The sequence below is a fragment of the Piliocolobus tephrosceles genome, chromosome 21 (genome assembly GCF_002776525.5).
Source record: "Piliocolobus tephrosceles isolate RC106 chromosome 21, ASM277652v3, whole genome shotgun sequence".
Taxonomy (NCBI): domain Eukaryota; kingdom Metazoa; phylum Chordata; class Mammalia; order Primates; family Cercopithecidae; genus Piliocolobus; species Piliocolobus tephrosceles.
Window position 1 is genome coordinate 44755560 of NC_045454.1, and position 16778 is coordinate 44772337.

At 50.8% G+C, this 16778-nt stretch overlaps 2 protein-coding genes across 2 annotated transcripts in view; one reads left to right on the forward strand and one right to left on the reverse strand.

Moving 5' to 3' along the window:
• CCL25 (C-C motif chemokine ligand 25) overlaps positions 1-15272 on the reverse strand; it is a 48272-nt gene extending 33000 nt beyond the window's left edge. Inside the window, exon 1 of the mRNA XM_023186711.2 lies at positions 15052-15272. Coding sequence (XP_023042479.1) covers positions 15052-15092 — 41 coding nt within the window. The 5' untranslated portion in view covers positions 15093-15272. The remainder of the gene's footprint in view (positions 1-15051) is intronic.
• Positions 15273-15356: 84 nt separating this feature from the next.
• ELAVL1 (ELAV like RNA binding protein 1) overlaps positions 15357-16778 on the forward strand; it is a 47004-nt gene continuing 45582 nt past the window's right edge. Inside the window, exon 1 of the mRNA XM_023186710.2 lies at positions 15357-15523. The gene's annotated coding sequence lies outside the window, so the exon portion shown is untranslated. The remainder of the gene's footprint in view (positions 15524-16778) is intronic.

The window sequence follows — 16778 nt, forward strand, 5'->3', positions numbered from 1 at the left end:
AAGAAAAAGAAAGAAAAGAAAAGAAAGAAAGAAAAAGGAATGGAAAGGTTCTAGGTAGGATCCAGAAAGTGAACTCTGGAAAATGTCCCGAGCTGGCTCAGGCCAGTGACCTGTGTTATCTTGCGTGTGGTGTTAGAGAGGCTCCAATTCTGTGACAAGCAGTGGAGAGGTCTGTGCTGCCCTCTGGGTCACTGACCCCCATGTTGTTTACTGGACGGCTACCAAGAAGGTGCGTTAAGTGCCCTGCTGGGTTCCTGCTTTAAACAGGCTCTCGAGGTGGTGGCACCAGTACTGCCTGTCTTGTACAAATAAACAAACTGCGGCTGGGGAAAGTGAAGTAATTCCTAAAGTTAAGCATGGTGGCCAGGCACGGTGGCTCACACCTGTAATTCCAGCACTTTAGGAGGCTGAGGCAGGTGGATCATTTGAGATCAGGAGTTCTCGACCAGACTGCCCAACACGGTGAAACCCCATCTCTGCTAAAAATACAAAAAAATTAGCCCGGTGTGGTAGTGGGCGCCTGTAATCTCAACCATTCAGAAGGCTGAAGCAAGAGAATCACTTGAATCTGGGACGCAGAGGTTGCAGTGAGCTGAGATCGTGCCACTGCACTGTAGCCTGGGCGACAGAGCAAGAGTCTGTCTTAAACAAATAAATAGGCCAGGCGCGGTGGCTCACGCCTATAATCCCAGCACTTTGGGAGGCCGAGGCAGGTGGATCACGAGGTCAGGAGATCAAGAGCATCCTGGCCAACATGGTGAAACCCCCATCTCTACTAAAAATACAAAATTAGCTGGGTGTGGTGGCACGTAACTGTAATCCCAGCTACTTGGGAAGGTTAGGCAGGAGAATCGCTTGAACCCAGGAGGTGGAGGTTGTAGTGAGCCGAGATCATGCCACTGCACTCCAGCCTGGTGACAGAGTGAGACTCCATCTCAAAAATAAATAAATAAATAAAGGAAGGAAGGAAGGAAGGAAGGAAGGAAGGAAGGAAGGAAGGAAGGAAGGAAGCCTGGTATTCCTGTGTCTGCTCCAGGGCCCATCTCTTCAGGTCAGAACCGTGCACAAGGTAGAACTGCCAATGAGCCGTGGCTGCAAGGACTCTTCACACAGCAACACCGTGGCCACCTGCCCCTCCAACTCTGACCTCATCCAGGAACTGAACTCCAAACTGCTGCTAACCTGAAAATAAACTCAACTGCCTGAGAAAAAACATAAAGCCTCTAATCTTCTCCTATGACTGATCTCACTGGTGCTTGAGGTAGCATTGGATTGAAGTTGGGCCTCAGAACACAGGGCTTCTAGAAGGTTCTTCCGGCTTTTTGGAGCTTGCCTGGCTTCTGTTTTCAGAATGGACAGTGAACTGGGGTGGGCTGTGATGCCTCAGCTCTGTGTGGGCGCTGACCAGTGAACTGCTCGCCTGACAGGCACACCCATTGCTGATGATGTCCCCAGAGTAACTCCAGCCGATATATGGAACCCTCCAGAATTTTGAGACAGAATGGCTTTTCCCCACATCTGTCTCTAATTTACCTGGCTGCCACCTTCTCCACATTTCACTCGTCATTCAGGGTCCTGCTGACCCCACATCTTAGACATCTGGAATCAGCCTCCTTCTCTTTTTTTTTTTGAGACGGAGTCTCGCTCTGTCACCCAGGCTGGAGTGCTGTGGCCGGATCTCAGCTCACCACAAGCTCCGCCTCCCGGGTTCACGCCATTCTCCTGCCTCAGCCTCCCGGGTAGCTGGGACTACAGGCGCCGCCACCTTGCCACCTCGCCCGGCTAGTTTTTTATAGTTTTTAGTAGAGACGGGGTTTCACCGTGTTAGCCAGGATGGTCTCGATCTCCTGACCTCGTGATCCGCCCGTCTCGGCCTCCCAAAGTGCTGGGATTACAGGCTTGAGCCACCGCGCCCGGCCAACATCAGCCTCCTTCTCTCCAGAACCCTCCAGCATTCCTCCGGCCACCAGTCCACTTTGCCATCTCTCCTTCAGTTGTCTAGATGGCCTCCCTGGAGGCCTCCCCACTTCTCATGTTGTATCTTCTACTTGTCCCAGGTTCCTGTGGAAAGAAGGAAAAAAGGAAGGAAGGAAGGGAGGGAGGGGAGAGAAAGAGAAAGAAAGGAGGGAAGGAGGGAAAAGAAAAGAAAGGAAGGAAGAGAAAGAGAGAGAAAGAAAGAGATAGAGAGGGCCGGGTGCCATGGCTCATGCCTGTAATCCCAGCACTTTGGAAAGCCGAGGTGGGTAGACCACCTGAGGTTGGGAGTTTGAGACCAGCCTGATCAACACGGAGAAACCCCATCTCTACTAAAAATACAAAATTAGCCATGCGTGGTGGCACATGCCTGTAATCCCAGGTACTCGGGAGGCTGAGGCAGGAGAACTGCTTGAACCCAGGAGGTGGAGGTTGCGGTGAGCCGAGATCACGCTATTGCACTCCAGCCTGGGCAACAAGGGCGAAATTCCGTCTCAGAAAAAAAAAAAAAAAAAGAGGAGAGATTCACATAAGTCTCTCAGTTTTTTTTTTGTTTTGTTTTGTTTTTTTTTTTTTGAGACGGAGTCTTGCTCTGTTGCCCAGGCTGGAGTGCAGTGGTGCAATCTCGGCTCACTGCAAGCTCTGACTCCCGGATTCACGCCATTCTCCTGCCTCAGCCTCCCGAGTAGCTGGGACTACAGGCGCCCGCCACCATGCCTGGCTAATTTTTTGTATTTTTAGTAGAGACGGGGTTTCACCGTGTTAACCAGGATGGTCTCGATCTCCTGACCTCGTGATCCGCCCGCCTCGGCCTCCCAAAGTGCTGGGATTACAGGCGTGAGCCACCGCACCCGGCAGTCTCTCAGTTTTAAACTCTTTCAGCTAAAAGATAAATTCTTTGTTTGTTTGTTTGTTTAAGACAGATCTCACTGTCGTCCAGGCTGGATTGCAGTGGCACGATCTCAGCTCACAGCAAACTCTGATTCCTGGGTTCAAGCGATTCTCCTGCTTTTCCCCTGCTTCAGCCTCCTGAGTTGCTGGGATTACAGGCATGTGCCGCCATGCCTGGCTAATTTTTGTATTTGTATTTTTTTTTTTTTTTTGAGACAGAGTCTCGCTCTGTCATCCAGGCTGGAGTGCAGTGGCTGGATCTCAGCTCACTGCAAGCTCCGCCTCCCGGGTTCACGCCATTCTCCTGCCTCAGCCTCCTGAGTAGCTGGGACTACGGGCGCCCACCACCTCGCCCGGCTAGTTTTTTGTATTTTTAGTAGAGATGGGGTTTCACCGTGTTAGCCAGGATGGTCTCGATCTCCTGACCTCGTGATCCGCCCATCTCGGCCTCCCAAAGTGCTAGGATTACAGGCTTGAGCCACCGTGCCCAGCTGTATTTGTATTTTTATATGTATTTTTATATATATTGTTCGAGATGCAGTTTTACTCGTCGCCCAGGTTGGAATGCAGTGGCATAGTCTCAGCTCACTGCAACCTCCACCTCCCGGGTTCAAGCGATTCTCCTGCCTCAGCCTCCCAAGTAGCTGGAATTACAGGCGCCCGCCACCAAGCCCGGCTAATTTTTGTATTTTTAGTAGAGACGGGGTTTCACCATGTTGGCCAGGCTGGCCTTGAACTCCTGACCTCAAGTGATCACCTGCCTCAGCCTCCCAAAGTGCTGGGATTACAGGCGTGAGCCACCACACCCGGCCAATAAATGTTCAATGCCCACCCCCTTTATTTCCCTGCGGCTACCGTAACAAACAATCACAACCCTGGTGACTTAAAACAACTGTTTTATTTTATTTTATTTATTTTAATTTTAGACAGGGCCTCACTCTGTTGCCCAGGTTGGAATGCCATGGTGCGATCATGGCTCACTGCAGCCTCAGTCTCATGGGCTCAGTTCATCTTCCCACCTTAGTCTCCCAAGTAGCTAGGACTACAGGCACGTGCCACCACGCCCAGCTAACTTTATTTTTTGTACAGATGGGGTTTCACCATATTGCCCAGGCTAGTCTCAAACTCCTGAGCTCAAGCAATCTGTCCATCTCAGCCTCCCAAAAGTGCTGGAATTACAGATGTAAGCCACCGCATCCAGCCCAAAGCAGCACATTTTTATTATCTTACAATCCTGGGGTCAGAAGTCTGAAATTAGTTCTTACTAGGTTCTGAAATCAAGGTGTGCGCAGGGCTGGTTCCTTCTAGAGGCTCCAAGGGAGGATCCATTTCCCTGCATTTCCCAACATCTAGAGGCCGCCTGAATTCCTTGGCTTGTGGCCCCTTCCTCCACCTTCAAGCCAGCAGTGCAGCCTCTTCCAATCTCTGATTCTGACCCTCCTGCCTCCTTCTTATAAGGACCCTGTGATGACATTGGGTCACCCAGATCATCCAGAATGATCTCCCATCTCAAGATCTTTTTTTCTTTTTTTGAGATGGAGTCTTGCTCTGTTGCCCAGGCTGAAGTGCAGTGGTGCGACCTCGGCTCACGGCAACCCCAGCCTCCCAAGTAGCTGGGACTACAGGCGTGTGCCACCATAGCTGGCCAATTTTTGTATTTTTAGTAGAGACAGGGTTTCAGCATGTTGGCCAGGCTGGTCTCAAACTCCTGGCCTCAGGTGATCCACCCACCTCAGCCTCCCAAAGTGCTGGGATTACAGGCGTGAGTCACCATGCCTGGCCCATCTCAAAATCTTTAACCAGGTTGGGCACAGTGGCTCACACCTATAATCCCAACACTGGGAGGCTGACTTGGGAGTATCATTTGAGGCCAGGAGTTCAATAAAACCAGCTTGGGCAACATAGTGAGACCCTATTTCTAAAAAAAAAATTTTTTAATTAGCTGGGGATTATGTCTGTAGCCCCAGGTACTCAGGAGGCTAAGCCAGGAGGATCGCTTGAGCCTAAAAGTTTTGAGGCTGCAGTGAACTGTGATCATGCCACTGCATTCCGGCCTGGGTGACAGAGCAAGACCCTATCTCTTTTTTTTTGAGATGGAGTCTCGCTTTGTTGCCCAGGCCAGAGTGCAGTGGCACGATCTCGGCTCACTGCAAGCTTCGCCTCCTGGGTTCACGCCATTCTCCTGCCTCAGCCTCCCGAGTAGCTGGGACTACAGGCGCCCGCCACCATGCCCGGCTAATTTTTTGTATATTTAGTAGAGACGGGGTTTCACCGTGTTAGCCAGGATGGTCTCGATCTCCTGACCTCGTGATCCGCCTGTCTCAGCCTCCCAAAGTGCTGGGATTACAGGCGTGAGCCACTGAGCCCAGCCAGACCCTATCTCTTAAAAAAAAAAAAAAAAAAAAAGACCCTTAAGCCTGCCACGTGACGTACCATATTAATTGGTTCCAGGGTATCAGGACATACAAATCTCTGGGGGAGGGGGGGCGGGATCCACCAATGTTTCCTGAAAAGGGTCTGATAGCAAATATTTGGGGCTTTGTAGGGTACGTGTCCTCTGTTGCCAGGGCCGGCTATACAATTTCCATGGCCTGATGCAAAATAAAAACGCGGGGCCCTTCAGTCATAAACTATAAAGAACTTCAGAATGGGGACAGTGGAAGGGCAGGGCCCTGCGTGATGCAGTTTGCACATCCATAAAGCGGGTCCTATCTGCACAACTTCCACCCTTGTGGCAGCTCAAGAGCGTCCCCTGGCCACACACAAAGGAGAGGAGCGGCTGTGTTACTGTCAAACTTTATGGACACTGAAACTTGCATTTCATGTATTTTTCACATGTCACAAACTACTACTGTTAGTTTTCCAACCGTGGAAAAATCATTCTTGGCTCACGGGCCGTTGGAAAACAGGCATGGGCCGCATCCGGCTGTAGTGGGTTGACTACATGGGCTATGGGATCACATCAGAGCTTCTCTGCCCAACTTTCCGGGGCTCCTCAAGGTCAGTGACACCTCACTGTGATCTCCCCTCTGAACCGGCGCCCCCTGCTCCCCAAATGATCTTCCCTGACAAAAGTTTTGAGGCTGTAGTGGACTGTGATCATGCCACTGCACTCCAGCCTGGGTGACAGAGCAAGACCCTATCTCTTATTTTTTATTTTTATTTTTATTTTTTTGAGACGGAGTCTCGCTCTGTCGCCCAGGCTGGAGTGCAGTGGCCGGATATCAGCTCACTGAAAGCTCTGCCTCCCGGGTTTATGCCATTCTCCTGCCTCAGCCTCCCGAGTAGCTGGGACTACAGGCGCCCGCCACCTCGTCCGGCTAGTTTTTTGTATTTTTTTGTAGAGATGGGGTTTCACCATGTTAGCCAGGATGGTCTCGATCTCCTGACCTCGTGATCCGCCCGTCTTGGCCTCCCAAAGTGCTGGGATCACAGGCTTGAGCCACCGCGCCCGGCCTATCTCTTAAAAAAAAAAAAAAAAAAAAAGAGCCCAGGAGGTTGAGGCTGCAGTGAGCCATGATCGCACCATGGCATTCCAGCTTGGGCAACAGAGTGAGGCCCTGTCTAAAATTAAAATAAATAAAATAAAATAAATAAAATGAAACAGCTTTGTGCCATTTCTCCTGCCAGTCCCTCTGTCTGGAACTCCCCACCTCTCTTCTTTGCCTGGCCGACCCTTCCTCATGGATTAATGTGGCCCCGACACTGCCCTCCGTGGGAGGCCGATCTGTGCCCATCCCTTGTCACGCTGGGTGGATTTATGTGTCCTCGTGTCCGTCTTTGCCTCGGGGCAGTGATATTCTCTACAGCAGGGACTTGGGCTCAGTCAGCTTCTGTGTCTCCTAACCTCCTGGACTCACAACAGCTTATGCTGAAGGAACGGATAGGGACTGAGAGGGACGGCAAGAAAACCCCGAACTACCGTGGCCGATGGATTCCTACTTCCTAGGATCAAAACTATGCTTCTGATTAAAAAAAAAAAGAAAGAAAGAAAACAGAGCCAGACACGGTGACTCATGCCTGTAACACTTTGGGTGGCCAAGGCGGGTGGACCACTTGAGGTCAGGAGTTCGAGACTAGCCTGGCCAACATGGCAAAACCATGTCTCTACTAAAAATACAAAAAAATTAGCCAAGCGTGGGGGTGTGTGCCTGTAATCCCACCTACTTGAGAAGCTGAGGCAGGAGAATAGCTTGAACCCGGGAGGCGGAGGTTGCAGTGAGCTGAGATCTTGCCATTGCACTCCAGCCTGGGCGACAAGAGCAAAACTCCATCTCATAAAAAACTAAAAATAAAAGTGTAATCCACTATCAGTGGAGGTTGCAGTGAGCCGAAATTGTGCTACTGCACTCCAGCCTGGATGACAGAGACAGACTCCATCACAAAAAGAAAAGCAAAACCAGATACGAACTTCCTACCTCACAATCAGAGCAGGCAAATAAAGATCTCTGAGACCAACCAGACCTGGGTTTTGGTTTTTTAGAAAATTTTTTTTAGAGACAGGGTCTTGCTGTCACCCAGGCTGGAGTGCAGTGGCACGATCATGGCTCATGGCAACCTCAAACTTTTGAGCTCAGGGATCCTCCCACCTCAGTCACCTGACTAGCTGGGACTACAGGCACATGCCAGCACTCTGGTTTTTTTTTTGAGACAGAGTCTAGCTCTGTCGCCCAGGCTGGAGTGCAGTGGCACAATCCCGGCTCACTGCAAGCTCTGCCTCCCGGGTTCACACCATTCTCCTGCCTCAGCCTCCCCAGCAGCTGGGACTACAGGCGCACGCCATCATGCCTGACTAATTTTTTGTATTTTTAGTAGAGACAGGGTTTCACCGTGTTAGCCAGGATGGTCTCGATCTCCTGACCTTGTGATCTGCCTGCCTCGGCGTCCCAAAGTGCCGGGATTACAGGCGTGAGCCACTGTGCCCGGCCGCCTGGTTAAGTTTTAAAAATTTTGTAGAGACGGAGTCTTGCTTTATTGCCCAGGCTGGTCTCAAACTCTTGGCCTCAAGGATCTTCCTGCCTCAGCCTCCCTAAGTGCCGGAATTACAGGTGTGAGCCCCAGCACCTGCCCTTGCCTCCAAAGATTGTAAAAGAGCTATTGATACTGGGTTTGGTGGCTCTTGATACTGGGTTTGGTGGCTCATGCCTGTAATCCCTGCACTTTGGGAGGCCAAGTCAGGTGGATCACCTGAGGTCATGGCGAAACCCTGTCTCTACTAAAAATACAAAAATTAGCCAGGCATGATGGCAGGTGCCTGTAGTCCCAGCTACTTGGGAGGCTGAGGCAGGAGGATCACTTGAACCCAGGAGGTGAAGGCTGCAGTGAGCCGAGATCATGCCACTGCACTCCAGTCCAGGTGACAGAGGGAGACTCCATCTCAAAAAGAAAAAAAAAGTGAGATGGTCTCCTGGGTGGGATCCTGGAAGAGAAAAAAGATACTAGGGCAACACAAAGAAAGACTAAATAAACTCTGACCTTCAGTTAATAGCAAAGTATCAGTATTGGTCCATTAATTGCAACAAATTATCATTATTAATTTGTTACCAATATGTTACTCATTTGTAACTAAAATATTTAACTAATAGGGAATAATGGTAACTCTGTTTTTTCGTTTGTTTTTAACACAGGGTCAGGTCTCACGCCTGTAATCCCAGTACTTTGGGAAGCCAAAGCAAGTGGATCACCTGAGGTCAGGAGTTGGAGACCAGCCTGGCCAACATGGTGAAAACTCGTCTCTACTAAAAATATAAAAATTAGCTGGGTGTGGTGGTGGGTGCATGTAATCCCAGCTACTCGGGAGGCTGAGGCAGGAGAATCACTTGAACCCAGGAGACACAGATTGCAGTGAGCTGAGATCACACCACTGCACTCCATGGGTGATAGAGTGAGACTTGGTCTCAAAAAAAAAAAAAAGAAAAAAAAGGACAGGATCTGGCTATGTTGCCCAGGCTGTTCTGCAACTCCTGGGCTCAGAGATCCTCCCACCTTAGCCTCCCAAGTACCTGGGATTACAAGCACCTGCCACTGCACCAGGCTTGGTAACTCTCTACTACTACTTTGGCAGTATTTCCGTAAATCTAAAATTTTTATTTTATTTATTTATTTATTTATTTTGAGATAGGGTCACACTCTGTCACCCAAAATGGAGGGCAGTGGTGCAATCACAGTTCACTGTAGCCTTGACCTCCCAGACTTAACCAGTCCTCCCACCTCAGCCTCTTCAGTAGCTGGGAGCACAGGTGTGTCCCACCACACCCAGCAATTTTTTAAAATTTTTACTAGAGATGGGGGTCTTGTTATATTACCTGGGCTGGTCTCAAACTCCAGGCCTCAAGAGATCCTCCCACCTCAGCCTCCCAAACTGCTGGGATTATAGGTGTGAGCCACTGTGCCAGGTTTAAATTTTTCTAAAAGATAAAGTCTTTTTTTTTTTTTCTTTGAGACAGTCTCACTCTGTTGCCCATCACTCCAATCTCAGTTTAGAACATTTTATTTTCCTTTTTTTTTTTTTTTTTTGAGATGGACTTTGGCTTTTGTTGCCCAAGTTGGAGTGCAATGGCGCGATCTTGGCTCACTGCAACCTCTGCTTCCCCAGTTCAAATGATTCTCTTGCCTCAGCTCCCAAGTAGTTGGGATTACAGGCGCCCACCATCAAGCCCGACTAATTTTTGTAGTTTTAGAAGAGATGGGGTTTCACCATATTGGCCAGGCTGGTTTATTTTTTATTTTTTGAAATGGAGTCTCGCTCTGTCGCCCTGGCTGGAGTGCAGTGGCGCGGTCTCGGCTCACTGCAAGCTCTGCTTCCCGGGTTCACACCATTCTCCTGCCTCCGCCTCCCGAGTAGCTGGGACTACAGGTGCCCGCCACCACGCCCGGCTAATTTTTTGTATTTTTAGTAGAGACGGGGTTTCACTGTGTTAGCCAGGGTGGTCCTGATCTCCTGACCTCGTGATCCACCCACCTTGGCCTCCCAAAGTGCTGGGATTACAGGAATGAGCCAACGTGCCTGGCAGCCAGGCTGGTCTTGAACTCCTGACCTCAAGTGATCTGCCCGCCTCAGCCTCCCAAAGTGTTGGGATTATATATGTGAGCCACCACACCTGGGTTAAAAAATAAAATCTATCAACAATACTAAAGTCCAGATGAATGAATGAAGTTTATTTTTCATTGTGGGAACAATGATTATAGCTCCCATATCACAGAGGTATTTCTAGGATTTCATGTTTTTGTTCCGTTTTGTTTTGTTTTTGAGACAGTCTCGCTTTGTTGCGCAGGCTGGAGTGCAGTGGCGCAATCTCAGCTCACTGTAACCTCCAACTCCTGGGTTCAAGCGATTCTCCTGCCTCAGCCTCCCAAGTAGCTGGGATTACAGGCGCCTGCTACCATGCCTGGCTAATTTTTGTATTTTTAGTAGAGATGGGGTTTCACTATGTTGGCTGGACTTGTCTTGAACTGTTGACCTCATGATCCACCTGCCTTGGCCTCCCAAAGTGCTGGGATTATAGGCATGAGCCACCCTGCCCGGCCTATTTCTAGGATTTCACAGGAGGATGTCCATAAAGCATTTGCCATGAAGGACCCACTTAATTCAGAGGACTTGTCACCACTGTACTAACCCTATGCTGTCCACTACAGGAGCCACTAGCTCTATGTAGTTATTTACATTTGAATTAATGAAAAACTTATGCTCAGGTTTTTTTTTTTTTGTTTTTTTTTGACATGGGGTTTTGCTCTGTTGCCCAGGCTGAAGTGTTGTGGCATGATCACAACTCACTGCAGTCTCAAACTACTGAGTTCGAGAAATCCTCTCACCTCAGCCTTTCAAGTAGCCGAGACTAAAGGCCCACACCACATCACCTGGCTTTTTTTTTTTTTTTTTTCTTTGGTAGAGATAGGGGCTTGCTATGTTGCCCAGGCTGATCTGGAACTCCTGGCCCCAAGTGATCCTCCCACTTCGGCTTCCCAAAGTGCTTGAGATTACAGGCATAAGCCGCCGTTGTCTGGCCAGAAAGTCAGTTCTTTAATGGTACCAGCCATATGCCAAGTGCAAGAAAAAAAAAAAAACCCACAAAACACATATGCAGGTCAGATGCAGCAGCTCATGCCTGTAATCCCAGTACTTTGGGAGGCCGAGGTTGGTGGATCACCTGAAGTTGGGAGTTCAAGACTGGCCTGGCCAACATGGTGAAATCCTGTTTCCACTAAAAATACAAAAATAGTCAGGTGTGGTGGCAGGCGGTCCCAGCTACTTGGGAGGCTGAGGCACGAGAATCACTTGAACCCGGGAGGCAGAGGTTGCAGTGAGCCGAGATCACACCACTGCACTCCAGCCTGGGTGATAGTGCAAGATTCCATCTCAAATAATAATAATAATAATGATAATAATAATAAATAAAAATATAAATATAGGCCGGACGCTGTGGCTCACGCCTGTAATCCCAGCACTTTGGGAGGCCAAGGCCGTCAGATCACGAGGTCAGGAGATACAGACCATCCTGGTTAACACGGTGAAACCCCATCTCTACTAAAAATACAAGAAAAAATTAGCCAGGCGTGGTGGCGGGCACCTGTAGTCCCAGCTACTCAGGAGGCTGAGGCAGGAGAATGGAGTGAACCCGGGAGACAGAGCTTGCAGTGAGCCGAGATCGCGCCACCGCATTCCAGCCTGGGCGACACGACGAGACTCTGCCTCAAACAAAACAAAAACAAAACAAAACAAAAAATATATATAAACATTAGCCAGGTGTGGTGGTACATGCCTGTAGTTCCAGCTACTCAGGAGGCTGAGGCAGGAGAATCGCTTAAACCCAGGAGGCGGAGGTTGCAGTGAGCTAAGATCACACCACTGCACTCCAGCCTGGGCAAGACAGTGAGACTCCATCTTAAAAAAAAAAAGAGAGAAAAAGGAAAGAAAGAAAGAAAGAAAGAAAAGAAGAACAGAAAGAAAGAAAGAAAGCCCCATGGAGCCAGGGGCTACTGAATTGGACGGTGCTGATACGGAACATGCCCATTATCGTGGAAAGCTCTTCTAGACAGCACTGCGGCAGACAACAAAGAATGTAACTATTTGTTCAGTGCTCTCACCTGCTTTGGGTCCCTCTGCAAATGACACCTCTTCAACCTTCTCAACCATCCTCTTTCAAACAGCAACTTCCACATTCCCTGTGCTCTTTCCCCAATTTGCTTTTCTTAGCCTGTTGACTTGACATGGAAATCACCTGGTTTCTCTTCTGACTCCCCATCCAGCACTGCACAGTCTGATGCAATAGCGACTGGTAACGTGTGATGGCTGAGCCCTTGAAATGCAGCCAGTCCAACTTGAGATGTGCAGTGTGGTGCTGTGCTGTGCTGTGCTGTGGAGTATAAAATACACACTAGATTTCCAAAGCAGGCAGGGGCCGAGCGCAGTGGCTCATACCTGTAATCCCAGCACTATGAGAGGCCAGGGCGGGTGGATCACTTGAAGTAAGGAGTTCGAGGCCAGCCTGGGCAACATGGTGAAACCCCATCTCTACTAAAAATACAAAAAATTAGCCGGGCATAGTGGCAAATGTCTGTAATCTCAGCTACTCAGAAGGCTGAGGCAGGAGAATCATTTGAACCCAGGAGGCGGAGGTTGCAGTGAGCCAAGATCGCGCCACTGCACTCCAGCCTGGGCAACAGAGTGAGACTCTGTCTCCAAACAAACAAAACCAAAACAGGGCAACATGGTGAAACCTCATCTCTAGTAAAAATACAAAAATTAGGCTGTAATCCCAGCACTTTGGGAGGGCGAGGCAGGCAGATCACCTAACGTCAGGAGTTCGAGACCAGCCTGACCAACAAGGTAAAACCCCATCTCTACCAAAAATACAAAAATTAGCCCAGCGTGGTGGCATGCACCTGTAATCCCAGCTACTCGGGGAGGCTGAGGCAGAAGAATCACTTTGAACCTGGGAAGTGGAAGTTGCAGTGAGCCGAGATGCTGCCACTACACTCCAGCTTGGGTGAGACAGAGAGAGATTCGTCTCAAAAAAAAAAACAAAAAAACAAAAAACATAGCGGGGTGTGGTCGTGGGTGCCTGTGATCCCAGTTACTTGGGAGGGAGGCTGAGGCAGGAGAATTGCTTGAACCCGGGAGCAGGAGGTTGAAGTGAGCTGAGATTCCACCACTGCACTCCAGGCTGGGCAGCAGAGTGAGACTCTGTTTCCAAAAAAAAAAAAAAAAAAAAAAAACAAGCATGCAGGAAAGAAAAAGGACATACACAAAGTATCTTGTATTTTGGACAGATAATAGATACAAAATATCCTGTATTTTAAAATATTGACTACATGTTTAAATAATAACATATTCAACATACTGAGTTAAATAAAACACATTAACATCACCTGTTTCTTTTTACTTATTTTTAAATATGGCTAACAATTTAATTAATTTAAATTACATACCTCGCTGACAAATCTGTGGCTTGCTTATACTTTTTTTTTTTTTTTTTTTTTGAGATGGAATTTCCCTCTTTCACCCAGGGTGGAGTGCAGTGGCAGGATCTCAGCTCACTGCAACCTCCGCCTTCCAGTTTCAAGCGATTCTCCTGCCTCAGCCTCCCGATTAGCTGGGATTACGGACACCCGCCACCACGTCCAGCTAATTTTTGTATTTTTAGTAGAGATGGGGGTTTCACCATGTTGGCCAGGCTGGTCTTGAATTCCTGACCTCATGATCTGCCCGCCTTGGCCTCTCAAAGTGCTGGGATCACAGGCATGAACCACTGCACCCGGCCTGCTTTGCTTATACTTCTATTGCACCGTGATGATCCAGAATGCTAGCTACTATAAAATATAACAATTAAATGTTAAGTTTAACATTTAATTAAGCTAGGTGTGGTGGCACATGCCTATAATCCCAGCTACTTGGGAGCCTGAGGCAGGAGGACTGCTTGAGGTCAGGAGTTAAACCTGTGGAATGATTGCACCTGTGAACAGCCACTGTACTCCAGCCTGGGCAACACAGTGAGACCCAATCTGTAAAAAGCTTCCCTAGGCCGGGTGGTGGCTCACGCCTGTAATCCCAGCACTTTGGGAGGCCGAGGTGGGCGGATCACGAGGTCAAGAGATAGAGACCGTCATGGCCAACACGGTGAAACCCCATCTCTACTAAAAATACAAAAATTAGCTGGTTGTGGTGGCGCACGTCTGTAGTCCCAGCTACTCAGGAGGCTGAGGCAGGAGAATCGCTAGAACCCAGGAAGCAGAGGTTGCAGTGAGCCGAGATCACGCCACTGCACTCCAGCCTGGTGACACAGCAAGACTCCATCTCAAATAAATACATAAAAATAAAAAGATTATTATTTTCAGATCACACAAAAAAAAGAAAAACAAAATTAGGCAGAGTGCAATCCCAGCTCTTTGTGAGGCGGAGGCAGGAGAATCGCTTGAGTCCAGGAGTTCCAGACTAGCCTGGGCAACAGAGCCAGAGCCCATCTTTATTTAAAAAATTAAAGTATATGCCGGGCGCGGTGGCTCAAGCCTGTAATCCCAGCACTTTGGGAGGCCGAGACGGGTGGATCACGAGGTCAGGAGATCGAGACCATCCTGGTTAACACGGTGAAACCCCGTCTCTACTAAAAAATACAAAAAACTAGCCGGGTGAGGTGGCGGGCGCCTGTAGTCCCAGCTACTCGGGAGGCTGAGGCAGGAGAATGGCATAAACCCGGGAGGCGGAGCTTGCAGTGAGCTGAGATCCGGCCACTGCACTCCAGCCTGGGCGACAGAGCGAGACTCCGTCTCAAAAAAATAAAATAAAATAAAATAAAAAATTAAAGTATAAAAAAAATTAAACATGAAGGTTGTATATATTTCTACTAGGGCATTCTAGGTCGGCGCTGGCTTAGAATGTTAGCCCAATAAGACCAGATAATTTTTTCTGCTCACTGCCCATACAGTGACTGACACACAGTAGGCGCTCAATGACAGTTTAATGAATGAATGAGATGCTGAGCCTTCGGGAACTGGCTTGCTCAAAGAGCCAGCACCGATGGTGCTCTGACCACGTTCCATGCCCCGCCTCCTCAGCGCACCAGAGAAGGAAACTGAGGCCCGGCAAGGTGACGTCAGCTCCTGCCCAACCGCACTTAGTGCGGAAACGTCGAGACCGGGATTCGAACCCAGGTTTTGTACCCGTAACCGCGGCGCGCTGACCGTTCCTACCTTACTGGGCGGCGACGGCAGGTCACACAGGTGCGGGACATACGGCGAACGCTCAACCAGAGGCGCCGCTCCTCAGCCACCGCCTTCCGTCAGCTTCCGAGGGCCAGCACCCAATTCGCCCCCTCCGCGGCCATCGCTGGCTGCCCGCGTCTCCGCCGGCCGCGGAGCCCTTCGCTGGCGGCGCCGACCGGAAGTCCCGCCTCTCCCGCGCGCCCCGGGGTGCCGCGACAGCCACGACGGCCAATGAGCAGCGCGACGTGGCGGACGCCGACCAATGGGCGCGCGCGCCGGGGGGGCGTGTCCGGTCCGCGGGCCGGAGCGGGTCGTGCGCGCTGAGGAGGAGCCGCTGCCGCCGTCGCCGTCGCCGCCACCGCCGCCACCGCTACCGAGGCCGAGCGGAGCCGTTAGCGCCGCGCCGCCGCCGCCTCCCGCCCGCCCCGGAGCAGCCCCGGGCCCGCCCGCCCGCTTCCAGGTGAGGCGGTGGGGGGCCTTCGGCGGCGCCCGACGGGTAGGCCGCGGCAGGCCTGAGCTCGCTTGGCCTGGCCGCGGGGCGCCCGCGGGCCTGCACCGGCCGAGGCCCAGGCCGCGCCGGACCGGGGGAGGGGACGCGCGCTGGGGCCGTGGCGGGCGGGTCGGGGCGGGCCGGTGTGGGCGCCGGCGACAGGCCCTGGGGCCAGATTACTCTGGCGCCTCGAGGGACGGGCGAGGGGAATACGGCGTGGGCATGCGCCGGGGGGCCGGGCTGCACGGCCGGGGGCCCCGATCGCCTTGGAAGCCCGGGCTCCGGGGGCGGGAGAGTGGGGCCAGCGGCGGGGGAGCGCGGGGAACGCTTTGAGCACGCAGAGGTCACGGCCCACGGGCGCGCTCCCCCGGGAAATCCCACAGATTCTTTTGTGGTCGTTGTCAGAGCACCGCGGCCGGTGCGAGGTCCTTTGAGAAGTGTGCAAACCCTTCAGTAGATACACGGGAGTCCTCGGGGGGAAAAATAAAATCTAAACTGCATCTTTTTTTGAGCGCCATCTCTAACAAAGCTGTTTGTGGGGCGTGGGACGTTAGGATTTGTAAAATATGTGTGTGTGTCTGTTGGAAACACAAACTGCACACAGTTGAACAATGGGGGATGGATGGATGCCCTTCCTTCCTTTTCCGGTGCTCTGGGCTGCGGGGCTTGTTAAAATGGGTTTTGGTCCCTACTGTGTGCAGGGCAGGTGGGGAAGAACTTCTGCACAACTTCTGCACGGGCTTCCCGTGGTGGGACTGAGCCCCCTTGCTGGAAAGTGTTCATCTAAGATCCGGATGGCCAGAAGTGGGAAGATCAGGAGAGTAATCTGGCTAGAGAAGGGTTTCTCAACGTTGGCACTACTGATGTTCGGGGTCAGATAGCTTTTGGTTGTGGGTGGGGGCCTTCCCTGTGCAATGTAGGAAGTTGAGCCGTATTCTTGGCCTCTACCCACTAGATGCCAGCAGTATCCCCATCCCCCAAGTCGTGAGGATCAACAGGATCTCCAAACATTGCCAGATGTCCCGGGTTGCGGGGGAGGGGTCTCTTCCACTCTCTCATACGCGCAGGTGAGAATCATTACTGAACTAAATCCCTTCCTCCAAAAGTTCTAATGCCCTGGGAGATGCTCCCAAGACCTCGAACAAGCTTGACTCCGTTGAGCCTTAGTTTTCTTATCTGTAAAATGGGAAGGACAAAAGTGTGGTGCAGATTGAAGGGGTTGGGA